General features: G+C 40.0%; 1 protein-coding gene across 1 annotated transcript in view; it reads left to right on the top strand.

The window, feature by feature from the left end:
* LOC139744504 (arf-GAP with coiled-coil, ANK repeat and PH domain-containing protein 2-like) overlaps window positions 1-24,905 on the top strand; it is an 84,872-nt gene that overhangs the window by 41,170 nt on the left and 18,797 nt on the right. Inside the window, exons 10-14 of the mRNA XM_071654937.1 lie at window positions 12,099-12,173; window positions 14,286-14,383; window positions 18,188-18,239; window positions 19,743-19,843; window positions 21,486-21,603. Coding sequence (XP_071511038.1) covers window positions 12,099-12,173; window positions 14,286-14,383; window positions 18,188-18,239; window positions 19,743-19,843; window positions 21,486-21,603 — 444 coding nt within the window. The remainder of the gene's footprint in view (window positions 1-12,098; window positions 12,174-14,285; window positions 14,384-18,187; window positions 18,240-19,742; window positions 19,844-21,485; window positions 21,604-24,905) is intronic.

Below are 24,905 nucleotides of genomic sequence, written 5' to 3'. Positions count from 1 at the left end.
ATTTTTACTTTAATCAAACTTCAATCATTTTTCAGTTTATCACGAAAATAAAAAATAATAATTTGACAGTATGGGAGTGAAAAAGGGAACTCGTTAATTATCTGATCTCTCATATGTTTCACTTTTCTTGTTTATTATGTTCTTCCCTTGAAGTTGTTGTTTGCTTCGGAGGAGGGACATGAAATCACTGTGTACATATGATATAATTGCATGACACATATCTCGTCTCGTTAGTTGCGATTAACGCTTTGTAAAAGATGTATCAACCTCTTTGACTGCTAACTGTGGCCAAAAATAGCAGATACAGTAATTGTCCATCGTAAAGCATGGTACAAAGGGGTCGGGGGGGGGGGGGGGGGTCGGGAGGAAGGGGACGGGGTGATGAGTACCCCTATATATTCATCATCGCAGTGACAAGGGCCCCTTTGTGAACTTCCACTCCATCTCCGACAAGCAGACAAAAGTGTGTCAAAGTGCGTGTGCCTGGGAACACAAAATGCTCTCTGTTTCGTCTTAACCCTTACCCTGCCTTGTGAAACCAGTGGTCACGTACTGTAGTTTACATGGTTTTTCGGCTGCAGTGGGTAAAGATGCTTTGAAACTTTCATTTTCTGTCAGAGAACTGGAAAATGCAGTCTTGCTAAATCTGTGCCTTATCTTGGTAGCCTTGTGGGGCTATTTGCAGTGTCACACCCTTTCTAGCGTGTTTGTCCAACTGTTACTGCGGTCAAGTTTATGGAACATTTAGCCATTCACAACTAATAGCTCATGAGTGTTCAATGAGGAATAGACCTGTTGGCACAAAAGGGGTTAATGCACACTTTGTTGTGACGAGGGTCTGAGTCTAAGGACTGATCTCAGTGCGTTCAGCAGTCGTGATGTTAAAGGTGCATTGCGTTAGAATTAATCTCTACTTTAAAATAGGGCTTCTCTCTTTTTCATTCTCTGCCATGTGCTGATGAAACATTGGTAATACATATGGGTTTTCAAACTTTGCTCTACCTTGGTGATGATGAAGTGATAGCTTGTGGGGATGAAGCTTGTAAATCCAAACTCTTAAACTCTGGACCCATTTAACATTTTGTGAAGATTCTAAAAGAAAAAGAAAAAAAAAACACTGAAAGTTTCACTCATAAATTCAAGAGAGAGCATCAGGATAGGTGGGTTTTTGCTTCATTTGCATGTTTGTTTTAAAATAGAGTAATAAGTTCTCAAAACATGTCATCCTTTATAGTCATACTTGTCTCTGTATGAGCTCAGAAATGTGGGTTCTTTAGGCACTTCCATGCCTTTTTGAAGGAGTTTCTCAACATGGTGCACAAGTATTTGCTTATCATGTGTATTTTTAAAAGTACTACATAACATGGGTAAAACTACTGGTCCAGAGGAAAGAAAGAAATAATGGTACTATGTAAATAATTCCCCCAAACTGCTTTGAACTTTTGGCCAAAACATGCACTGCAGCTTTAATATGGAGTCGTCATCATACACACTCAGGATGTGTTTGTTGTTTCATCACAACTGCAGGGGGGACAGGGAGTGAAGTTTGTAGGCCTTTGGGACAGTTGTTTACAGGAAGGTGATGAAGAGTGATCGCAACCAGAAGGAAAAGTATCCCCGGGGGTCGGAGAGGATAATCCCGCGGCCGTTTTTTAGGACATCGCGGGGAGAAAGTGTCTTCGCCCTCAATGTTTTTACTTTCATCAGCTGCAAGAAATTGATCGAACAAGAGAAAGGCAATTCTCTGCAGCGTGTGGGCACTTGTGACCTGCTGCGAGTCGTATCTGGAATTTCTGGCAGGACATGATTTTTTTTCTTTGTACGTACAAAGCTCCCTTTTCAAGGGCCCTTTACATACAGTTATCGCTGTTTGCAGTAACAATCGGGAGTGAAGATAACTGTAGCCAAGTGCATCAGTGCGATGGCAGGTTTTGATTGAAGAATAGAGTCAGAAAAGAAAAACAGACAAACAAACTTTAGTGGCAAAACACTTCTGCCAAGTATAAGTCACCAGTGGATAACGTAGTTATTTTGACCAATGGAATTGCAAGGTTGCCTATCCATGGTCAGTTCAAAATCAGTATGCATTATAACCTTCTTCGAATAGGCCTACAGCTGTATTATTGGTTGTGAGTCTAGTTGCCTAACACTAGTAGAAAAATATGGTATTTCATATCCATGAGTTCAGGGATTCAGACAGGTTTTCCAAAAGCTCTGTTGCTAGAGATTGCCTTTTGCTGGTGATATGATTCCATGTCATTTGATAATCCTCTGCTCTCTTCAATAATGGTTGCGATGACTACAAGATTAGGGTCTTCGACAAAGACTATTTCCCACACTCCCAAGGGCACCACTGCAACACCTGCAGCTAAAGCTGACCACATGCCATTCAGCTTAAAGAAATGTTCCAACACATTACGAGACGTTACAAGGCTTTGTATGTTTGTTTGCTTTTCATTTTCCATCAGACAAGATGTCTGTATAGCCCATATTCTGGGGGACATTCATGAAACATTTTGTTCCGACAAGTTTGCTCTCAGCCAATCAGATGCAAGGATTTTAGTAGCTTTTAAGAGTTTGTCAGACAATATATCTGTCAGTGACAAAGTGTGTCTTGAAATGCCTCCAGGTGCTCTAGCTGGTCTTCCATGAGGTCCAGGGGTGTTGTGGGCACTTGGGGTAGACCTTTTTTTGCCACTTTATGCACCCTGTACTTTGCAATATTAAAGTGAACGAACAAGATCTCTTATGTGCTTGCAACATAACTTTCTCACGCACGGGACTTCCATTGTATTGTCCTATCCAAGGGACAGAGTGTTTTGTCTCTACTAGAGGGGACGGCATGGTAACACACAACATTGCTCAGTAAAACTCACTTGGGTTTGAACCTGCGCCAGAACCTGAACCATTTAATAGAAGGGTAGACATGCTACTGACTGAGCACCTTGCTGCCCCTTCATGATGTCATATGATGATGTAAACAATGGCCATGATGTATGCGGCATACTTTCACCAGTTCTCATGTTCTTGCATCTTTCCTTTCATTTGTATTCGGCCCCTTGTGCGACCCGACCCTGTGAAAAGGAAGAGCGAAACCGCAGACTTGCCCATTTTACTATAATTTCATTTCCATTTCCTGGAAGATAGGAAGGAAATAATATTTTGGATGACATAAGAAAGACATTACAGTCCGTATATCTACTCTTCCTCTTTTCTCCGGTACCACCTACACACATGAAGTTGACAATCCCAAATCCTGTTCTAATTGGAGTTGTCAGAAAGTTGTTCTCGTTAAATTGTTGCATTAGCGAGTGGCTCAAAGTTGGCAGCCAGCCCGGAGAAGCACATCTCCACATGCCAGACGGGCCGTCCCGGTCCGCAACTGGTCAGATTTCCCCCCATATCCCCTCCTACTCATTTGCTTGCCTGCAAGCGAGCGAGCGAGCGAACGAGTCATCCTGTCGGTGGAAGTTGTCCCCGTGTGGATGTACCGGTCTGCCCACGTACGTCAGTCCAGCCTGAATGAGAAGGAAATCCCTTCTATTAAAGTGTTTATATCGTCCTTCATTCCTTTGATCACTCCGCCAAGCCGTGCTGCTGGGAGGAGGGAGAGAATCAAACCTGTGCCACTCCTTGTAATCGAGGAAACTTTCGTTTTGACGCAGCATCCTCGGTAGACTGACCGGCCTCAACCAAGTGCCATTGTTGTACGTTATGTTAGCCTTTGCATCATCTGCCTTGTTGCCTCGTGACACGCCGGCAAAACTTTCACTCTGCCCCCGTCCGGGCACACCTAAAAAATCTGCTCTTTAATTTGGAAAACGCAGACAAACTCCCGTCTAGTCTTTCACTTTCTGTCTACACCCTTCCAAAGCTGTTTGTGGACGAACGTATTATGTAGTATATAAAGGTGCAGAAAGTTCATGCTTCATCAAGTTCTGACGTTGGGAAGTCCACAAAAGTGTTTGTGGACATTTGACATCAGTTTTTGTAGGTGATAATACTCTTTCATTGTTTTCAAGTTCATCGTGCTCACAGATGTTGAAGAATTCAGCCAGCAGTGACAATTTCAAGCCAGCAGGATTTGTCGCTTTCTCAATGAACTATGATAGAGCTCACTCCGATGCTTTGTTCAGGAATAAAGTGCTCCCCGTGCTGCGTGATCTGTATAGCTGTCAACCCCTCAGAGCAGCTCTTTGAAATCGTTTGACAAGCTTCGCCTGCTGACGGAGCCCCAGTGAATAAGTCGGATTAATACTTGGGAGTTATAATGGTGTATCGTGATGCAATGTGACTCATTTTGTCAAAATTCCAGAGTTTAGACACACGAGAAACCACACAGCTAATCTTGCCTGGATTTCAAGAAGCCTTCCATCCAGCTCAAGCTGTTACTTGTCAAAAATTTCTTCAGATTTTCTACATTATCCCCCTCTCATTCTTTAGTTTTGTTGTGACAACTGTGCCAATCCTTTGCTCCGTATGATCATGACAGTTCTCTGCTAGGAGCCCCTCCCACCCTTTCACTGTGGATTTAGTTTGGATGTGTAGAAGGCAAGGACCTCAACTTGTTTTGCGCGATGACATTTCGAGGGTCGCATTTGTGTTGAAACCTGCCTGAGGGCCTTGGAATTGCTTTAAGGCGCTTACGACTGTCACTGACGAGAGGTCATACAGGATTAATGTTGTTGTTTTTTTTTCAGTTGTGTAGCATATTCTGTCTCCCACGCACAGTACTTGTACATGTGCACATGTTTTGGAGATCCTGTACATGTACATCAGCTGTGGTGCGTTGAGATTTTTGACCACGTTTTCTTTCCCATCCCCCGCAATGAATCAGTGCTGAACAGGCTTAGCACTGTTGCATCTCTGTGGTACAATCACTTTGTTTCCATTGCAACGAGGAATCCCCCAGAAGCAGGATCCCCTTCTCAAAATTTCTAGAAGGGATCCATGCCTTTTTAAAGTGCCAGGCATTGTTTCAGTGATCAAGAGACTTGTGTTTCTGGATGATATTGTAATTGCATGAAACGGAATATTTCCAAGACTAAAGTAACAGTTAAAGTGGAAGAGAAAGGTAATTGTTTTGGTGCAAAGTGCAAGTACCTTCTTTGAAGAGCTACAGTATTTCACAAGTCGGACTCACAAGACGTTGAAAAGGTTGGCACGCTTCTCGCGAACCCGCCCCAATCCTTTCGCAAACAGCTGATATCTCTGTCTTCGACTGCTCTTGAGGCGCGAGGTGTCGATGATGCTCGCTACATGGGGATGGATGCCAGCAGAAATTAGTTCCAGACAGATTATCGTGTAAAAGAATGTGTGAGTATACAATATTTTTCTCGCACCGCTTGGCCAGAGATTGAGCTCACAGCTGTTTCAAGCCCATCTATTTCACATACCTTGACTCTGCTGCTGTCGTCGTCGCTTCACATTCACACATGTTGCCGCGACGACAGATGTCCTCGCATTGTACCGTGTCAGTTTTTGTAGCAGCAGTCTGAATTGTGTTTGGAGTGCTCGGCAAAAGAGATAGACGACTCCCGCAGAGAAGACTCCTTTGGACTAATTTTCCAGCTTCCGAAATTGGGAACCACACCACTTTGAGTATATGGTACATGGAGCGCTGCCAGCCAGCAAGTAATCAGTCTTCAGTCTGTAGTGCACACATCAACACTGGAGGAATGTGATTAATGGTATTGGATTACTTGATCTTGATCTGTGGAGCATCCATTGCAGATACTTAATAGAGGATAGCATCCTTTACAGAAACTTGAGAGGATACTCCAGCTTCCTTCTCATTTGTTGATGCTGTTGTTTTTGTGTTTTTTTCTTTTTGCAATCATAAAGACATCTTAAATGCTGGATTTGGAAAAGAATTTGATGTGCTGTTTACCAAGTCCCTGTTCATGTGTTGGTATGTTTCGGATTCTTGGACTAGCGCTCTCTCCACAAGTAAGTGTATCCCCCTGTTCTGTTTTGTTTTTTATATGTGTGGAGTAAAAGAGTGTTTTAGTTTGTATATTTTATGAAATGATACATCATTGGCATTACAAACTACAATGTAAGTGCACAATACAGTAAAGAGAAAACATTTGTAATGATTTTGCAAAAGAGAGACAAGAAAAAAAATGGAAGGAATTAACTCAATAAACTTGACAACTAAAATCAGTCAATTAATGCATATGTACAGAGCATGTAAAAACGAGATAACTCTTTTTGCTTCGATAAGCATGAACATATCTATTTATTCTGTTATCCTAAGTATTCCTCGAGGATTTTTAACATCAACATCTTTTTAACACAAGGACACAAAGGCAAACTTTCCATTATGAGTCCTTCCAGTAGATATTGATGAGAAACTTCCTGCTTTCTTTTCGCGTTTCCTTTTTTAGCTGCAAGATGCAGTTTTAATTCCTCGTTATGTAATCAGATAATTTGGAATAGATTGGGGTGCAGATAAAATCGAGGGTGTGAGGGCGCCTGCTTCAGTGTCTTTGTTAAAGCTTCTCTGTCGTACACTTGTGGTTGGTTGTCACAGAATTTTCCCATCAGATGGAACTTGTCATCTTTAAAGGGATGTTATAGTTTTGGTTGAGACAGGGATTTAGGTTTTAACGTTTTGCAAAATTACTAGACAGCACTTATGCAATCCTAGGAGGAAGTAAAAGTTCATTTGATGAAAAATGGCCTTGAAATGGCTGAGATATCCAAACACATGAGATCATAATAAAAGTTGAGTCCCACCCTTTATTAGGACCTCTTTGTTTTACTGTGTTTTTGGACATCTCAGCCATTTCAAAACCAATTTTCATCAAATGACTTTGAATTACTCTTAGATTTGTATGCTCTTGAATATTTCATATACTGTAAGTGGTTACTGATAATCTCGCAGACAATTAAAATCTGAATCCCCATCTCAAACAAAGCTATACCATCCCTTTAAATCTACTGTAAATCACCAAGCAAAGATCTTTTCACAGCCAAGACTTGACAGTTGATTCTGGAGATGTCAAAAGACCACTGTTGTTACGAACAGAATCAAGCAAGTGCAGATCCATACATAATGATCTTTAATGCAAACAAACACAAAATGTACCTCATTAATGAATTAACAACAAAAACCCAAATTTAAATTGATTATTGACTGACTGAAACATTCATTAAACTTTATAGATGTTATTATATTTGAATGTTTGGTGATGTAAAGTCCAACATGTATTCTAGCACAAAGCACAAAGCCATATAATAGTTAGTATTTCTAATGTCTGCTGGGAACTCTGTGAATGTCGACCGAAATGCAGGTTGATGTTTTAAAAGTTTTAGATTGTCTTTGATGATATTTGATACCAAACTGCAACCATCTGATGTGTGAGGAAAACTGAGAGGCAAAAAACTCCTAAAAGAAAAGTGGTACCATAGTGTGTAGTGTTTTATCTTGTACTTCTAGCATTTTCTTTTCCAAATATCAACCACTGTATTAAGTGTACATGCTATACTTTTGTTCTGGTTTGTCAAACACTTGGGTATTAACAGTGCCAATGGGACGAAAATCAGAACAAAAACAAGAGCAAGATATGTATGCACACAAATTCAAATATGAAACATCCATGGTAGAGCAATACAGCTGGGTAGTATTTGATGCACATATTGTATAGATTCTCCCTAGCAACCAGAAAGGATTTCCAAAGCTTGCCAAACACAGCAAGAACCTGGTATGTCTGTATTGCAAAGTCTTCAGTGAAACCAGGAGAGTTTACAATTAATATCTCATTATCTCATCACCAGTTCCTTAGGGATAGTGTATCCATTAACCCGTTGAAGACGAGTCCCAAATATACTCGGATATTAGTGCCTATGGGAAATACATGTTGTAGCAACATCAGCCTGCCCTCATGTGTGTGGGTTAATTTTCATAATTCATGCCAATGAGGCCTCCTTGTGTTTACAAATTGTTTCACTCCTCAGGTTTGAATGCTGTGATGGATAGGCCTATTGCATGCCTTCAGTTCCCCAGCAGGAAGTTCTGTCTGATGGTAGTTGGGTAGTTGAGTAGTCTGGTAGTAGTCCCTAGATTAAATGGGGAATGAAACCCCAATACATGTACACTGTACATGTGGATTGAGTGAATGCAGCAATATTAGTTGAACACAGCAGCAAAGTTTGAGGAAAATTGGACAATTTGTTGAAAAGTGATGAATGTTTAATATTTCAGTGCCTCCACCTCTGGATGGGAAGACTACTACAGTTTTGATATCACTGCAGGACAACAATGCAGAAATGTTAAAAATTTCATTTTTTTAAATAAACAGTACACATTTCCTCAACTTGTTACTGACATACATAAAGGATATTCTTTCTGTTTTCAGAAAGAGGTACTTGTATCACCCAGTCAAATGCTCTTTAATTACACCAGAAAAGTGAAAATATTTTGATTTTTTTTTTTTTGGTATTTTTTAAAATATTATTGTCTGTGAGTGACGTCACCAAATATTGTAGTCTTAACATCCGATAATGACAGCACTGCAACTTTAAAACTTTATAACTTTTCAATGAATTTTCTGATTTTCCTCAAACTGTTGCAGACATGCTGTATAGTACGAAAGCTACTGCTGCATTAACTCAATTTACATGTATATTTGGGTAACATTCTCCTTTAAAGTAGGAAGGGCATGTCTTGTAGTAAGTCAGGAGGTGAAGACTTGATGAGTAGGAGCAAGTTACGAAAGAGCTACAAGAAATTGGGCTCAAGGACTTCGAGTGAGTAAGATTAGAGGAGGCGCTTTGTCAAACGCGATGCAGCGGATCGACGATTTGCAGCCGAAGGCGCAGGGTTCTGAGACGCGAACAAAAGTGCACAGCCGTGGTGGGTCTATAATGCTGTTCCTCGTGGGATGATAGCCGGGAGATCTGGGAAATGAATCACTGTATCGTGAGCTTTAAGACCTCTGTCTGTGATTTCTCATTTTAGATGTCTGCCAGACATGGTCCAGATGGACATGACAGCGCACTTTCACACCTTGTTTTTACATTGACGCTTTCAGATGTACGCACATTGTACTTCTGTAGATGGATAGACACATGAGCGTAGGTAGTGCATAGATGCTCATTGCATCTTGGAAGAAGGAATGTGCTCTGCTCGTTCGCTTGCTTGACTGCTTATTTTAATCTTTCACTTCCCGGCTCAGTCAATGGGAAATGTATCAACAACTAATAATCAAACATGATCAGTAAACGAAACATTTCCAGGGCAGCCTGAAACATTGTATATGATGTCTCTGCCCTTCCACTCTAGTGCAATTGTTTATACTTGTACCACATTGATGCTGTGATGACAGATATCTGTCATCTGCTACAACTTCTCTGTGGTAACAAGAACACTCCTCCCTTTAATACAGTATTATACACGTAGTCGCTTTCTCTTCCAACTTTCCCAGGGGCCATTCGTTATTAGATAGTCTTGCAGTCGAACCTATGGTCCATTCGTTCGTGGTTAAATGTTTGAATGCCATTATAGTGTATATCATTTTACGCTCTTGAATGTAATCATGTAATATTGCATCATGTTATGTAACATTTAATAATGTTAATGTAGGTTATGTCACATTTAATTCTCTAAAAATGTAATTACCTCTTCTGTTATGTTAATTGTTATGTTTAAATGTTAGTTAAATTGAAGGTCAACTGCTCTTGTATTGTCACAGAAAATACAATGAATTGTAGCAGGACAGATTTTAAAGGTGGTCTTTAGGATTTTGTACTATGAATGCCTGGGTAGCTTATAGTAATGTAATGAATAATGTGTGTAAATCTCCTACATGTAAAACTGCATTTAGATTTAAATTCAGCAAGTGGCATTATACTTCATAGTTCGTGGAAACCTTGGGTTATATCGTAGAAAACTAGCCATAAAACACAATGACAGACTGTACACAATCTTCATCTATCCCCGACTAACAGGACGTATCCAATTTTAAACGGGTTTGTTGGCAAGTTTTCACCTGGACAAGAACCAGAGGGCATCACAGCAAGTCCACAACAAATTCTTACAACAGCAACAGCAACACCAGCAACGACCGTGATAGAAAAATTATGCATTTTTTTTTTTAATTGAGTAGATTTTTCTCATTCTTCGACCGAGGTTATTCGCACCGAATGAATACATTCAGTTCAGGGGGGCATTTCAGGAAGCGTTTTGTCAGATATTTCGTCTGACAAAATGTTAGAAGCTACTGAAATCCTTGCGTCTGATTGGCTGAGAGCAAATTTGTCCGACAAAGTTGTCGGACAAAATGTTTCATGAAATGCCCCCAGAAGGCCCATTCGCACACAAGAGATACCAGTTTTGGGATTGCGATTGAAAAATTGAAATAGTGTTCGTTTCTGTTCGCACATGCCCCCCCCCCCCCCGAAAAAAAGCCACTCCACCCACCCAACCCCCTCCCCTTTTTTTTCCAGTTTTTTGTTTTGTTTTGTTTTTGTTTGTTTTTAAGAGCTCCAATAAAGAAGCCATGCATTTAAAGCATTACATACCATATTTGCACATGCTTTTAATCCAAATCATGGCCCTACAATGATCATAAGTGTGCGCATCAGTTACTGTAAAAGTGGATATTTTCGCGCGACTAATTTTTCGCGCTTCGCCGGGTAAGAAGAGTTACGCGTGTTTTTAATTCCGCGGAATCAAGACATCGCGCACAGGAGCATATGGCAAGCAAAAATATTTGCGTGCTTTTATTTTTGGCGCAAGTTTCTGGTTGCGCGAAATGCGCGAAAATTTCAATATAATGTTTGTTATCACACATTAGTATGCGAGTGTCAAGATTCAAGATCGTCGGTGGATTTTGTTAATGAATGCTGGTATGCACTATTATTTCTTTTGGACATCTGAGTGACCTTTTTAATATACTTACAGTTTACTTTTAGCTATTTAAGAGTTTAGAATTTCTCATCTATTGACATCTATCTACATTTTCACATCCCAAGGTCACTATCTTAAAACTTGATGGAGTGGGGGGAGGGGAGGAGGGGGGAGGGGGGAGGGGGGAGGGGGGAGGGGAGGGGGAGATGCACTGTATTGGGGATTGACCAATGGCCTCTGTTTGAAGAAAGTCTCGTGTCGGGACTTGTGCGTTGTGACAGCCTGACTTACTTCCAGCTCTCCCAGGTCCGTGAAAGCAATACCTGTATCGTTCACCTTCCAGGCAATGAGTCATGTTGTTTTTGAGTGTGTGTGCGTGTGTGTGCGTGTGTGTGTTGTGTGTGTGTGTGTGTGTGTGTGTGTGTGTGTGTATGTGTGTGTTGTGTGTGTGTCTCTCTCTCTCTCTCTCTTTCTCTCGTGTTCTGCTCTCTGTGTATCCTCATCAATTGATTCTTGTAATTGACGGCACCTGCCCGATAACACCATTCTGACGGAACAATGAATTTTTAAAGTTGGTCTTAGGAATTTTTTTCAGCTCTGCTTGGAAGTTTTTCACTGAAATATTTTGCTGTGTACAAGTAAAATGGAAGTTTTCTCATTTTTATGATAATGGTAAATATGATGTTGATACCAATTGTAGTAATTGTTGCAGTGATGAGAGTGATGATTGTTATTAAATTTTTAGTATAATAGTAGTATCTGTTTGTACTGGTGGTAGTAGTAGTAGTAGTAGTAGTAGAAGTAGTAGTAGTAGTAGTAGTAGAAGTAGTAGTAGTAGTAGTAGTAGTAGTAGTAGTAGTAATAGTAGTAGTTAATCGTTGGATGCCAGACAAACTAAGGATGCATAGCAAGTATTTGAATTATACAGGCACCTTCAATTTCAGTGTTTTAATAGTGACAGGTGTTCTGATTTATAGGGGAACACTGAAAGTGCCCTCAATGCTCAACAATGTATAAGGTTTGATAAACAGTCCCCATTCACATGCAAAAATTAGAACTACCAGGGTATGCCAAAACTAAAACTGTGCTCTGTATTGATCAAAATCTGATAAAAGTTATCAAAGTTATACATCAATGATATCTTACCTTCTCTCTCTCTCTCCTTGTCTCTCTCCTCTTTCTCTCTCTCTTGCTTTTGCTTTCGTTGTCTTTCTGTCTCTCTTTCTCGCTTTTACGCCAACAGCTGCAGGGTCTGAATGCGAAGGCCAAAGTGGAGAAGAGACAGATGGAAGAAAGACACAATCTCGTTCAGGAGCTGGTGAGTTTTGAAATACACTGTGCAGTGTGTCCCCACAAAAAATTACAATCAGATTTTCGCATTGATAACACCCAATATGATTAGACTGTGACAATGCTACTTCAGGGTCTTAAAATATACCATCTGTAATACAATGTAGCTCTATTTTGCAGAAAACCCCATTCAGTTTGGTTAAGTGGTCACAGTGAAATGGAAATGTGGATTGTTGTAAAGCATGTCATAGGTCTGATTCTTCCAAGTTTGGCACGTGGATGCCTTTGGAACTGTATATTAATGTGTGCACACAGTGGACAGAACTTGGAAGGGATTCCTGACATGTTCTACAAAACTCCTCATTTCTCTTTGACCACTGAACCAAATCGAATGGGGTTTTCTGTAAAATGTGGGTAATGAGTTATAGTTTTATACCCTGAAATTGTATTTGGATTGATTCACTATTTGTAAAGCTATCATTGCAGAGGGTACCGTTGTATTTTTTGGGGGGACATACGGTATATGCAGACCATATCTTGATTTCTCTTTGAAAACTATAAAACTGGAAATATTCACAGCATGAAGCTTCCACCAATTGGAGCCAAAGGCCTTTTTAGCAGCTTGAAACTTTTGCAAATTGCCAGCCACGACAAAAATTACAAGTATACATGTACTATTTGTACTGGATAGGAAATAGTGAATGAAAGAATGTTGACATTGAAGAAACTGACAAATTATATGTGCAATAAATACCTTTTTTTTTTTCTCAGTGCTGAAGGAGAAAAAAATCCACAGGAAAATTTATTTGGTCATGTCTGTGATATACACTGTATGACTGAAACATTTGACCATGAACTTATTGCCATCTTTGTACTTTAATGCTCCCCCCCCCCCCCTTAACCAAGCTCAGCAATAATGTATAAATTAATATACTTGAGTACAATTAATGGTAATCAGGATTAGTATTTTTTCACTATCTGTACATGGAAACTTTATATAAAGGATATACACGGTACTCATTATGGCATCTCACATAAATCAGTGCAAAGGATCTTCAACAGGCTAGTTGGCAATGTAGCTTCGTCATCAGCCAAGCATGGGCGTGAATTATTGTGCTTTAGGTGCAAGAAACTGAAACTGTACGGAGACAAAGCGTGTGAAAACAGCGCTGGAAGGTTCAATGGTGTGTCATTGAGCACACTATGAAGAGAAAATTTAAACTAAAACTCATAACAACTCACGTTGACTGGAGCTTTAGAGAGTAGTGAGTTGCCATTGAAGTATTAAATAATAAGTAGGTTATCTAATCAAAACACACACACACACACACACACACACACACACAAGGAAACAAGGAAACACATAGGAAATTTTCCCTGAAGTACGAAAAGAGATACTGTGTACAAATCAGGACACCCACACCAGCTGCTCGTATGGAATATGCTGCAGTTGTCCATTCGATACTGGAATATTGAAAGCATGTCTTCTCAACAGTGCAGTTTTTTGTAATGACGTGTATGAGCTGATACGATTTTGCATCATCAGATCATTATTTAAAATAGCACAGATAATACTTTTTTTGCTATACGTATCACGGAAATCTCACTGCCGAGAGTAAATAAATACTTGTGAAATCAGCAACATGTAGAAATATTGGCTATCATGTCCGAGGTGGCAAACCGCGAGCTTCGCTTCTTGAAATGTGACAATACCTAGCTTTCATTTTGTTGCTGCAGTTCTCGATCGCGAATTCCACCACTTGCAACATCACTCAAGTCAGGATCCACGAAATGCGTTTTGAAAATCCATGGCTTATACAGTGAACCGCTAAGAGTGTGTTGTGGAAGAAGTGTTCCCTTGACACTGGCAAGGTGTATTTCCTGCTGAGAAGCATTCAGAATACGCGGATGAAATGCGACGCAAGTGTTCGTGGCAGTTGATTGATTTGAGCCTGTGAATTTTCTTCAAGAGGAGGACGGGCAAAATGAACAAAGGTTCAGCTGAGGAAATTTTTTTTTTGCTTGTTTTGAGAAAAAAATGTATGATAATTGTAATTACTTTCTAGGAGTTGAATCTCTGTGAAAAACATTTCAATTTTTTTTTCGACCGATTCTCCCCAATTTGTTGTGGTGTTCGCAGGACAGTTTATGGAACGTGACCTTTGACCCTGCCAAGTCACCGTTCATGGAGGGTTACCTCTTCAAACGAGCCACCAATGCCTTCAAGACGTGGCACAGGTGAGTCTGCTGCGACTGGAATGATTACTCCCCTATGATGAATTACTGTAAAAGTGGAAATTTTTCGTGGTGTGGAAATATTCATGCATTTGGCGCGACCAGAAACTAGTGCGAAAATTAAAGCATGCGAATATGTTTGCTTGTTATGTATAACATGATGTATTGTTTTGATTCCACGGAAATTGAAATACAAGTATGTGAAATTCGTCTTACCCAGGCCAAGCAGGAAAAGTGCTCACACAAAAATGTCCACTTTTACAGTAAGCAGAAGATAATATCTGCTTTGCAAACAATTAATTGTATGTTAGAGTTTGCTACAGTTTCTTGATATTATACCTTTAATTATATGTTTGTTTGTTTTTTTGTTTGTTTGTCTGTTTACCTAAATGTCTACTTTTCTTTTTATGGGGGGGGGGGGCATGGAAGGGGGAAGGGGTCTTTGTGGAAGAAACATGGAGGAAATGGATTTTGTCCCCAATGAATTTGTCTTATTTGTTCAAATTTTTCACTTTTCTCGCATAATAAAAGAATGCTTGACTTGTAAGTTGATTCTCTGTGCAGAAGAATCCACTGCATGTAAACAGTTACTACTATCCCATCCCATCGTGGCTTCTGCTGTCATCAGCATGATCATTGGATGTCAGTTTTCATCTTAAAATCTTGTTCACAGTTGTTACGTCTAGCGCCATGATGGCATGGCTTCGACCCCTCACCCTTTTTGCATGCCAAGTTTTCCCTATCCTTACCACAGGACCTCATTCATCGAAATGTGTGCCACAAGTCTGTGCAAGGTTCTCCTGGCCAAAGCTGATTTTTTTTTTTTTTTTTTTTGCGTGGTGATTGGGTGGGGCCATATGACTCCACTCTGAGTCGATGATGGGATGTTGTTGTTGTTGTTGTTTGCTGGCCATTATATTTGACTTTCTGTCTGTTTGTATAGACATAATATATTGTATGTCATCTCTTTTTTTTGGGGGGGGGGGGGGGGGGAGGCAGAATCACTGAGAAATTACTCCATGTTTGATAGAAAATTTACCAGTAAGAACATCTGGTGTTAGAATCAAAAGGGATTTTTCCTGTATTTAATTCCATCGAGAATGAACTGATTTTGCTGCAATACACGTTTCCCATAGACACCTGCTCGAGTGTACTTGGGACTCGTCCTCAACGAGTTACAGAGAAGTTGGACCTACTCAGACTTAAGTCTCGCTGAAATATGCCTATAGACATGGCTCGACACCAACTTTTTTGTTTGGTGGCTTGATGGGGCCACCAAAATCCTAAATTTCAAATTTTTGGTGGCCCGAGAGAAAAATTTGGTGTCCCCCCCAAAAAAACAATAAAAAACATTAAAAGTCCTTATTCTTTAATGAGTCAAATATTTAAGATTTATGATAGTAAGAATTAGAAGTTGGACATATCTACTCATAAATAAACTTCAACAAACTTGCAACACTCACTCTCAGGCATTCATTCAGTCCTTTTCATCCATCCTTTGAACAAATTTAACTGCTAATTTCCGGCGCAAAAAGTTACGAATTTATTGACATACTTTTCAAAAAATTTTGGTGGCCCGAGGCGGGCCACCAAATTTGCCCTTTTTTAAATTTTGGTGGCCCGACTTTCATTTTTGGTGGCCCCGGGCCACTGAGCCACTGTTAGTGTCAAGCCCTGCTATAGATATCTACCAGCTATTGCAAAGAATGCACTTGCCCCCTAGCAGTGATGCACATTGAAACAAATAGAACAGCACTTCGAACGTCACCACTTGCACTGCACGAGCATCTGCAGGATACAGTGTACATGCAGCACTAGAAGCAGAGACTCCAACTCTCCCGTTTTTGACGGGAGATCTCCTACCGAAAACCCATTTTTGCAAAATCACCCGTTCTCCCGCTTGAGATTTAATTTCTCCCACCCTGGCTCTGTGTCTCCCGTCGGAAAGGATTTCTTACTTTGGATTGCTATTGTATGTTGAAAAAATAAGCCTTAGATAGCACCAGAGAGCATCTAGAACCCTAGGAACTTCGTGCTTTGCATACATCAACTTGGAGTCTCCCGTTTGCTAGGGGTTTCAGGCGGGAGAATCTCCAGATCAGAAGGTGCTTTGGGTTGGAGTCTCTGTAGAAGGAACGTAATGGGAGAGTCATCAAGTATTAATTACCTTGTGTGTGTGTTTGTGCTGGGTTGTTGTTTTTTGTGTGTGTGTTGAATGTGCAAGTAGCACTGCTTTGTGGCTGTCAGCAGAAGGGTACGAGGACTTCCCTTGAAAGCGAGACTCTTGTCATTCCGCAAGAAACAGGCCGGGTTGAGCCGTTTGGTTTCGGTGAAACTGGAGAACAGAGGGGGGAAGAGTAGAAGGGGGAAGGAGGGGGGGCCAACATTTTAAGCAAAAACAGGAAATTTGCGTTGGATCAAATCCAGTACCGCCGAGGCAGACTCTACGTGTGGTTACTCAACCTTGCATGGGTGGAGAATACCAGATGGGATCTTTTGGATGGCTGCAAGCTGTTGGATTCACCGACGACTGTTATGTGCAAATGTTTGATGATACAAACCATACAATGATTCCCCCCCCCCCCCACACACACACACACACAGAATAAACAAATGAATAGCTAGATAAATGAATGAATTTAGGGTTTCAGCATGTAAATGGCCTTGTAGAGAATGGCACATACCGTACAAGTCTTGTAATTTAATTTTGTAAATTGTGCATCATACGACTAAGTTCAGTTTTTGTGGTATTTAGGTTTGTCAGCATGATGAGTCAGTAGTCATTCAGGAAATTAGGCATATTAAAGAAAAACCTGTTCTGAATGAAATCACTGAAATAAAAACAGCTGACATTGGTTTGAATATGGTGTGGTTATGACAGGACCTTTTCTACGTACTGTACATAGCGGCCAAGTCTGTGTGATTCTGTAGGAAACTCCTTGAAAATTTTTGACTTTATCTTCACTTCCTGTCGGGATGATGTACAATATTGTAGTGCAATGTAGCCTTCCTGATTGTCTGTTTGTTTGTCCGTCTTGAATTTGTGTAGACAAACCCTTTTTTTCCAATGTCTTGTAGGGTCTCCATATGAAATCTTATGAGAAGAAAAGGTCATGAACCCTTGCAAAACTCTGAAAGTTATGACAAAATTTTGGCTCAGATACAAGTGTCTTGAATCTTGGAATCAGAGTTATCATACTAAGTCACCCTCCATGTGACGCATCCTGATGACTGGACAGAATTCTAATCTAGACACGAGCTTTTTGATTTGATGGAAAGTCCATGGTTATGTTCAAGCTTGAGCTAATCAGCTTCGTTTTTGCAAGTTCGTGGGAGTCTGGTTGATACGGCCAAGATATACATTTTCCTTCAAGCATTTCAGCCGAGTTTGATCATCTTGATCCCATTCCACAGGCAGACTTCCTTTTTTTAGAAAGGAAATGAAATGTATGATATGTGATAGTGATTAAGTGAAAGGAAATGGGTTGATGTATGATTTGTGATAGTGCTGGTTAAGTGCACAAATTGGTTACACAAGAAGAAGAAGAGGAAGAAAAAGAAGAAGTAGTAGAAGAAGAAGAAGAAGAAGTAGTAGTAGAAGAAGAAGAAGCAGAAGAAGAAGAAGAAGAAGAAGAAGAAGAAGATGAAGAAGAAGAAGAAGAAGAAGAAGAAGAAGAAGAAGGAGAAGAAGGAGAAGAAGGAGAAGAACCAACAACAGTAAAAGCTTTGTATTCATAAGATTTGTGAAACTTTTGTCTGTTTCAGATTTTATGTGCTAATATTATGCTAATACTCTTTCTCTTGCAGACGGTGGTTTACCATCAAAGACAACCAGCTCATTTACCAGAAGAGGTCAAAGGTGAGAAGAAATCATCTACACGTATGTAAGATTATGAAATAAATTTGTAGGAAGCTTGATATGGCATTGCCAAGTGGACGGACAATGTGTGTTTATAATAGATACATATAAGTTCAAGACATAAGAAAATGATGAACTGCGTATGTCATAATATCACCACAGTAGCAATTGACACAAGCTATTTATATAGACAACTTGTCACAAATTATATTTAGTGAGAAAGTTCAGGGAGAAGATTAAAAGGACAGGACCCATGCTGATACTTGGAAACATAAAAGGAAAAATCCCTGGGTGCAAAGAAATGACAGGGTCAGTACGGTGCACATATGGCACTCTTGACAGCATGATTTACATGTTGTGACATCACTTTGCTCCTTGTAATATTGAATTTGAAGTATTTGAGGAAAGGAAATTGAGAGTCGATGGAAACTTTACTTTCAGGAAATCTCATTCTTCAAAAGAAAAAGGACTCTCCAGAGATTGTCACTTAGAGTTTCAGTGCTGCTGAAAGAGCTATTGTAACAATAGCTCTTTCAGCAGCACTGAAACTCAGCAAGTTGTGTTTGCATGCCAGGATCTTTATTGAAGCATAGTGGGAGTTAGGTCAATATATGATTATAAGCTGTGATCCTGTCCCCTATGTGGTGGTTGGGGGGGGGGGGGTGGTTTTCACTGTCAATGATGTGAGTGTCAAATATTCAGTGAAAGTGAATGTCCAAGGTAGAGATAGAGATCAATCAAATGTTCAGAGATGACACATGTATGTCCAGCACTCAGTATTGCACCAAGCTCAACAGTGTGCATTTTGTCTTGGTTTGGTTTTGATTTGGTTTTATTTGTGTAGTTTTTCCTCTGAGTACAATGTGTATGCTGAAAATTGCCCGATTTCACAATATACAGTACTGTAAAAGCCTTTTGTTACGTCATCGACACTCAGCTACATGGCACGTCTTTCCCTGGCAGAAACTAGAGCACGCACTTTATAGTGCTCGTACGCAAACCTAAAAAAATGTGCAGCTTGAACTCTCAAGTTCATTGACCCTACCTGCCAAAATATCGAAAATCCCTCATAAAATCCATAAAAATTCCTGGATCACTACCAATATTTAATCATCTGTTCCTTGTCTCATTGTCAACATTTCCTGTAAGTTTCATGCAAATCTGTTCTCGACTTTTTGAGTTAATTTGCACACGGACAAACAAACAAACATACAATGTACCAACAAACGCCGATGAAAATATAACCCCCTCCCTTGGCGGAGGTAATAAGTGAAGTTTATTGATGATTGTGGTCCACCACAACAACAACAACAGCAACAGCGACAGCAGCAGCAACAACAACAACAACAAATAACAAACAACAAACAACAACATCAACAACAACAACTGTAACAACAACAATGCCACCATTCAGTCTGTACCCTTGTCTGTACCCTTCAGCATTCACACAAACATTAGTTGTTTTGTCTCATATCGTGTGCTTTGATTACCTCTATTAACCAGGGCCAAGTGAGTGTGGCAGCTGAGGACTTGAGGTTGTGCAACGTGAAGCCAATGGACGAGATTGACAGGAGGTTCTGCTTCGAGGTCGTCTCACCCGGAAAGTGAGTGGGACAACATCAACTGCAAGAGATACTTTGAAATGCCAGGTTTATGGGCAAAATCATTTGTAATTCAGGCTATGCCGTGTTCAGTTTATGTTGGGGCACAATATTCTGTGTGAAGTACTTTACATCTTTGTAGGTGACTTTTGACGTTTCTCATTCATTCACTGAGAATTTAGAGGAGCTCATTATCCTAGGGATAAGGGCCTAAGGCTTGCACGTTTGAAATATCACAAAAAAACAGAATGATGATTACATCTTCTGAAATGGTTTTCAAAACTCTATCGAATTAATGTTATAAACCAAAATTCAATTATTGGTAGAGATTTCATGCTAGGGCCCTTTTGCCAGTCAAGCAAAGATTGTTATGATGGCCCTCACACTCATATCTATGGGAACTCAAATTTGTTCATGCTGCAGAGTTTTTTTCCATGGAAAGTACAGATGAGATGATGTGATTACATTTTTTTTTGCATCAGTTTCAGCATTTAGATAAAGAAATAACAGATAAAACTAGAAAAGCACTCTGAGAGCACAGACCTCCGCCAAGCATGCAGCTCATTTCCACCACTGATCTTGTTCTTCCATAGAGATATCAGTTATTTCCACCCATACGTACTTATAGCATTGTGTGCTGAAAGTCGCCCGATTTCCCAATATAGAAGCCCTTGTTACGTCATAAACCCTCAGCTGCACGGCGCGCCTCGCCCTAGCAGAAACTAGAGCACGCACTTTAGTGCGCGCATGCAAACCTCAAATACGCGAAGCCTGAACTCCTAAGTTCATTGACCCTACCTGCCAAAATACCTAAAATCCTTCATAAATTCCCCCAAAATTCTCGGATCACTACCAAAAGTTAATCGTTTGTTACTTGTGTCATTCTCAACCTTTCCTGCAAATTTCATCCCAATCCGTTCACTAATTTTTGAGTTATTTTGCACATGGACAAACGAACGAACCAACTAACAAACAAACCAACGGTAACGAAAACATAACCTCCTCCCTTGGCGGAGGTAATGAGAGAAAAACATTATGGATTATAGATTAATGCATCCATTTGAGGAGCTGTTGTGATGTAGTGGATGAGACCAATAGACTTTAAAATCACAAGGTCCGAGGTTCAAGTCCCTGGCTGTGATGGTCTTGCCCCTAGGCAAGGCACTCTATCCTTGTTGTGTATTCCTTCGCAGGGGACTTGAAGCTATGGATCCTGTGGTTTCTTACAAGCATTAAATGCTTCTTCAGTGACCGCATAAAAAGAAATCATAGTACACACTCAAATCCAATTCGTTTAACTGCAAAATGGGCTAAGCACCATTTTTAAACATTCTGAAGTAGCCTATCATCAGATAAAGCAAAATAAAACCTTTCTAGTGATATTTCACTTGTTGTTATAACAAGGAATATTTGTGAAGTCATGATTAAAAATATCCCATATTTTCCTATCATTTGTGTGTGTGTAGGTTTTTTTAGCAGCTTTGATCACAAATATCTCAACATTAAAATTAGAATGGAGTTAACTCATTTTCTGTGTTTTTTTAGCAGCTGGGATCACAAATATCTCAACTATACAAGAATGGAATCAACTCATTTTGTGATCAAAGTCTTCACTTCCTTTGTTTTTTCTCCCCATTTACTCCAGGACCATTGTACTGCAGGCAGACAATGATAACATTCGCCTAGCCTGGATCCAGGCCCTTCAGGCCGGTATCAACTCCGCCTTCAACAGCCCTATGGTGTCTCCTACCAGTCCCAATGAGGTCAGTGTGAGGTCAGCGTGAGAGATCGCAGTCCTGCTTTGGTTTTTAGCTGACTGCTGTGAAGCAGTCGATAATGATGTGTGCCGGCTCTGATCTTTTACGTGTAGTTATATTCAAAGGGACGTGGGTTGCGCAGAAGCATTTATAGATTTGTTATACAAATATGTAAATTAACGATTACCAGAAGTGGTAGTGGAAGTAGTAGTAGTAGTAGTAGTAGTAGTAGTAGTAGTAGTAGTGGTAGCAGTGTGTGTTGCTAAACATCGAGTTTCGAGTTTCGAGTTTCGAGTTCGAGTTTCGAGTTTCGAGTTTCGAGTTTCGAGTTTCGAGTTTCGAGTTTCGAGTTTCGAGTTTCGAGTTTCGAGTTTCGAGTTTCGAGTATCGAGTATCGAGTTTCGAGTTTCGAGTTTCGAGTTTCGAGTATCGTGTATCGTGTATCGAGTTTCGAGTTTCGAGTATCGAGTTTCGAGTTTCGAGTATCGAGTTTCGAGTATCGAGTTTCGAGTTTCGAGTTTCGAGTTTCGAGTATCGAGTATCGAGTATCGAGTTTCGAGTTTCGAGTTTCGAGTCTCAATTTCAAATTTCAAGTTGCAGATTTTCGTTAATTGGTAATTGAAAAGCCAGCGATAAATCGGGAGCCTGTGTCTCCTTCTTTCTCATTGAATACTTCAAGCCTTACAGCAATAGCTTTGGAATCTGCGCTATTTTGTTACTGAATTACACTTTTACTGCAATTCCATATCAAATTTGTCTGATTGAGTTACGTAACAAGTGTACTATACAGCTCTTAACATTTGCAGCAAAAAAAAAAAGAAAAAAGAATAGGGCCCATGTCATTATAACGAGATCATCGGTCCGACTAATTTACTTCATTATGTCGAGACAATTGTATCCTGACACATGGAATACAACCACAATTGTGCATTTATTAAAATGCCCTGGTGCAAACTGGTTACATGTATAGACGGATAATATGACGCGATATTGATGAACAGAAAAAGTACATGTGACGGGGAAGTGTTGACTCGCGAAAAAACAAAACAAACTGTTATTTTCTAGGCTTGTTATCAAATGTTTTAGATTTGACGATGCCGTAATGATATCGCAGACGGGACCTGCCTTTCGTAACACGATTACATAGCTGCTATACCTTGACCGCCGCGTATAAAGCACCCGACTTTAAAAAGAAAAGGAAAAGAAGAGGATAAAAGAAGATGAAAAAGAATGGTGAAACTAACAGAGCTGTATCGCGCTAACCCTCCCGAAGCCGGTTGGAAGAATACTCTTTATGTTCGGCAATTTGCTTAAATGTGGAGTTCAGGTCTTTGTCAGACAGCTTCATTTATTCTGAGTATATTATCATTATTTTTATGATCGCCCTGCTCTTCCTGCTGTTATTATTGTTAGCGAGAAAGTATTTGCAATCGAGCAAGAAAGAGGTAATTATTTTTTTCCTCATTGTCGATTCAGGAGATTCAAGCATGGCACAAAATAATTCGAGTTCAAACTTTGTCAGCCAACTGCTGCTTTCCTAAAATACCAATGTGACATTTTGTGATTGAATTATAAGTATGGAGCCCTTGTATGGAGCAACATTAAATAACATGTCTTTGTACTGTGTTATAGTTTAAATAGTCTAAACTATAATCACATTGTGTAGGATAATCAGGACATTGTGACAAGAGAAAGTGGGCACTAGACCACACATTCCTGAGCACTGTGGTCACTACTGGTCAGTCAAGGACTCCTCCAAGCACACGCCTGTGTTCTGACAGGTTCCGAAGTCCAGACTGTGTGGTTGTCATGACAATGCACATGATATATGTACTTAGTATATACCAACTTCTGGTAGGAACCTGCGTCATCATCCTTCTCTCTCACTCTCTCTCTCCCTCTCTCTCTCCCTCTCTCACCTCCCCCATGCTTTATTCACTCCCGCTCTTGGTTCCAATCTCCCTCTGTCCCTGTCTCCCCTTATTCTTTGAACCTAGACCACTTTCTCTCCCTACCCCTCTCTATCGTCTTTTCTTAGAAGATATAGGGTTATTCATTTCATGCGAAATGGACTCTTCCATCTGATGAAGCAAAGTATTAACAATATGATATTTGAAAGTAATTAGTTTTAGAAAATGTTTCGTGTATTATGTGTATGAAAGTGTATTACATTGTGGTAAAACCAACCAAAAATACGCTTCAACTGAAGACTCCACAAAACCCTCAAACTGCAGTGTACCGTCCATCTAATTTAGCAAGATGGTACGTCTACCTCATGTTGCATCATTTTGGCTCAAACTTTCTCTTCTTTTGCTTCTGCTCTTCAAGGTGCGAGGATGTGTTGAGCATCCCAACTTTTGACAGTCTTCACAACTTTTGGTATTTCAGGTCAACCCAACTACATTGACGTGACACAATGGCACGGCGAGAAAAATGTCTGCAATAAAATTAATGTCTTGTAATGGCTCAACTAATGCAGAGGATGTACAAAATTTCGACTTTATTAGGAATTCCTTTGGCAAAACTGAACCATATTGTAAATGATGTATGATATTTTTTATTAGTACCATTAAAGCAAGATACATTTCCTTTAAAGACAGTTGTCTACGTAATTCAGCAGTCATGGTAGGGAAGTTATGTAACCACTCCTTGCCAGCATTCTGTGTGGTGAATGTTGATGTTACACGCATGTATTTTCTCTGTAGACCGAAAGGTTTGGATTGTGCTAAGTCGGTGTAAAAGTTAATTCTGTCTTGCATTGTAAGTTTGTCTTTGTCATTGAATTGCAGCTTTCGTACTATAGCAATGGAACATTTTGTGATTGAATTGTGAATAGATTCTCCTGGTCTTTATATTCTCAGCGAAAAAAGATTTGAAATTGGGCAGGAAAGACTTGACTCGAATTTTGGCCATTTTCGAGTCTAGACTCGAAAATGGCAAAAGTTCGAGTTTCAACTTTGTCATTGAATTGCAGCTTTCCTACTATACCAATGTAACATTTTGTGATTGAATTGTAAATAGATTGTCCTGATCTTTATATTGGCAGCAAAAACGGATTTGATATCGGGCAAGAAAGACTTGACTCGAATTTTGGCCATTTTCGAGTCTAGACTCGAAAATGGCAAAAGTTCGAGTTTCAACTTTGTCATTGAATTGCAGCTTTCCTACTATAGTATCGTAACATTTTGTGATTGAATTGTGAATAGATTGCCCTGATCTTTATATTGACAGCGAAAAAGGATTTGAAATTGGGCAAGAAAGACGAAAGACGAGTTTCAACTTTGTCATTGAATCGCAGCTTTCCTACT

The sequence above is a fragment of the Diadema antillarum genome, unplaced genomic scaffold (genome assembly GCF_040938485.1).
Source record: "Diadema antillarum isolate AM-2024a unplaced genomic scaffold, OU_Dant_1.0 seq00001184_RagTag, whole genome shotgun sequence".
NCBI classification, from domain to species: domain Eukaryota; kingdom Metazoa; phylum Echinodermata; class Echinoidea; order Diadematoida; family Diadematidae; genus Diadema; species Diadema antillarum.
The sequence above is the reverse complement of the archived record's forward strand: the minus strand, read 5'-3'. Positions and strand labels throughout refer to the sequence as shown.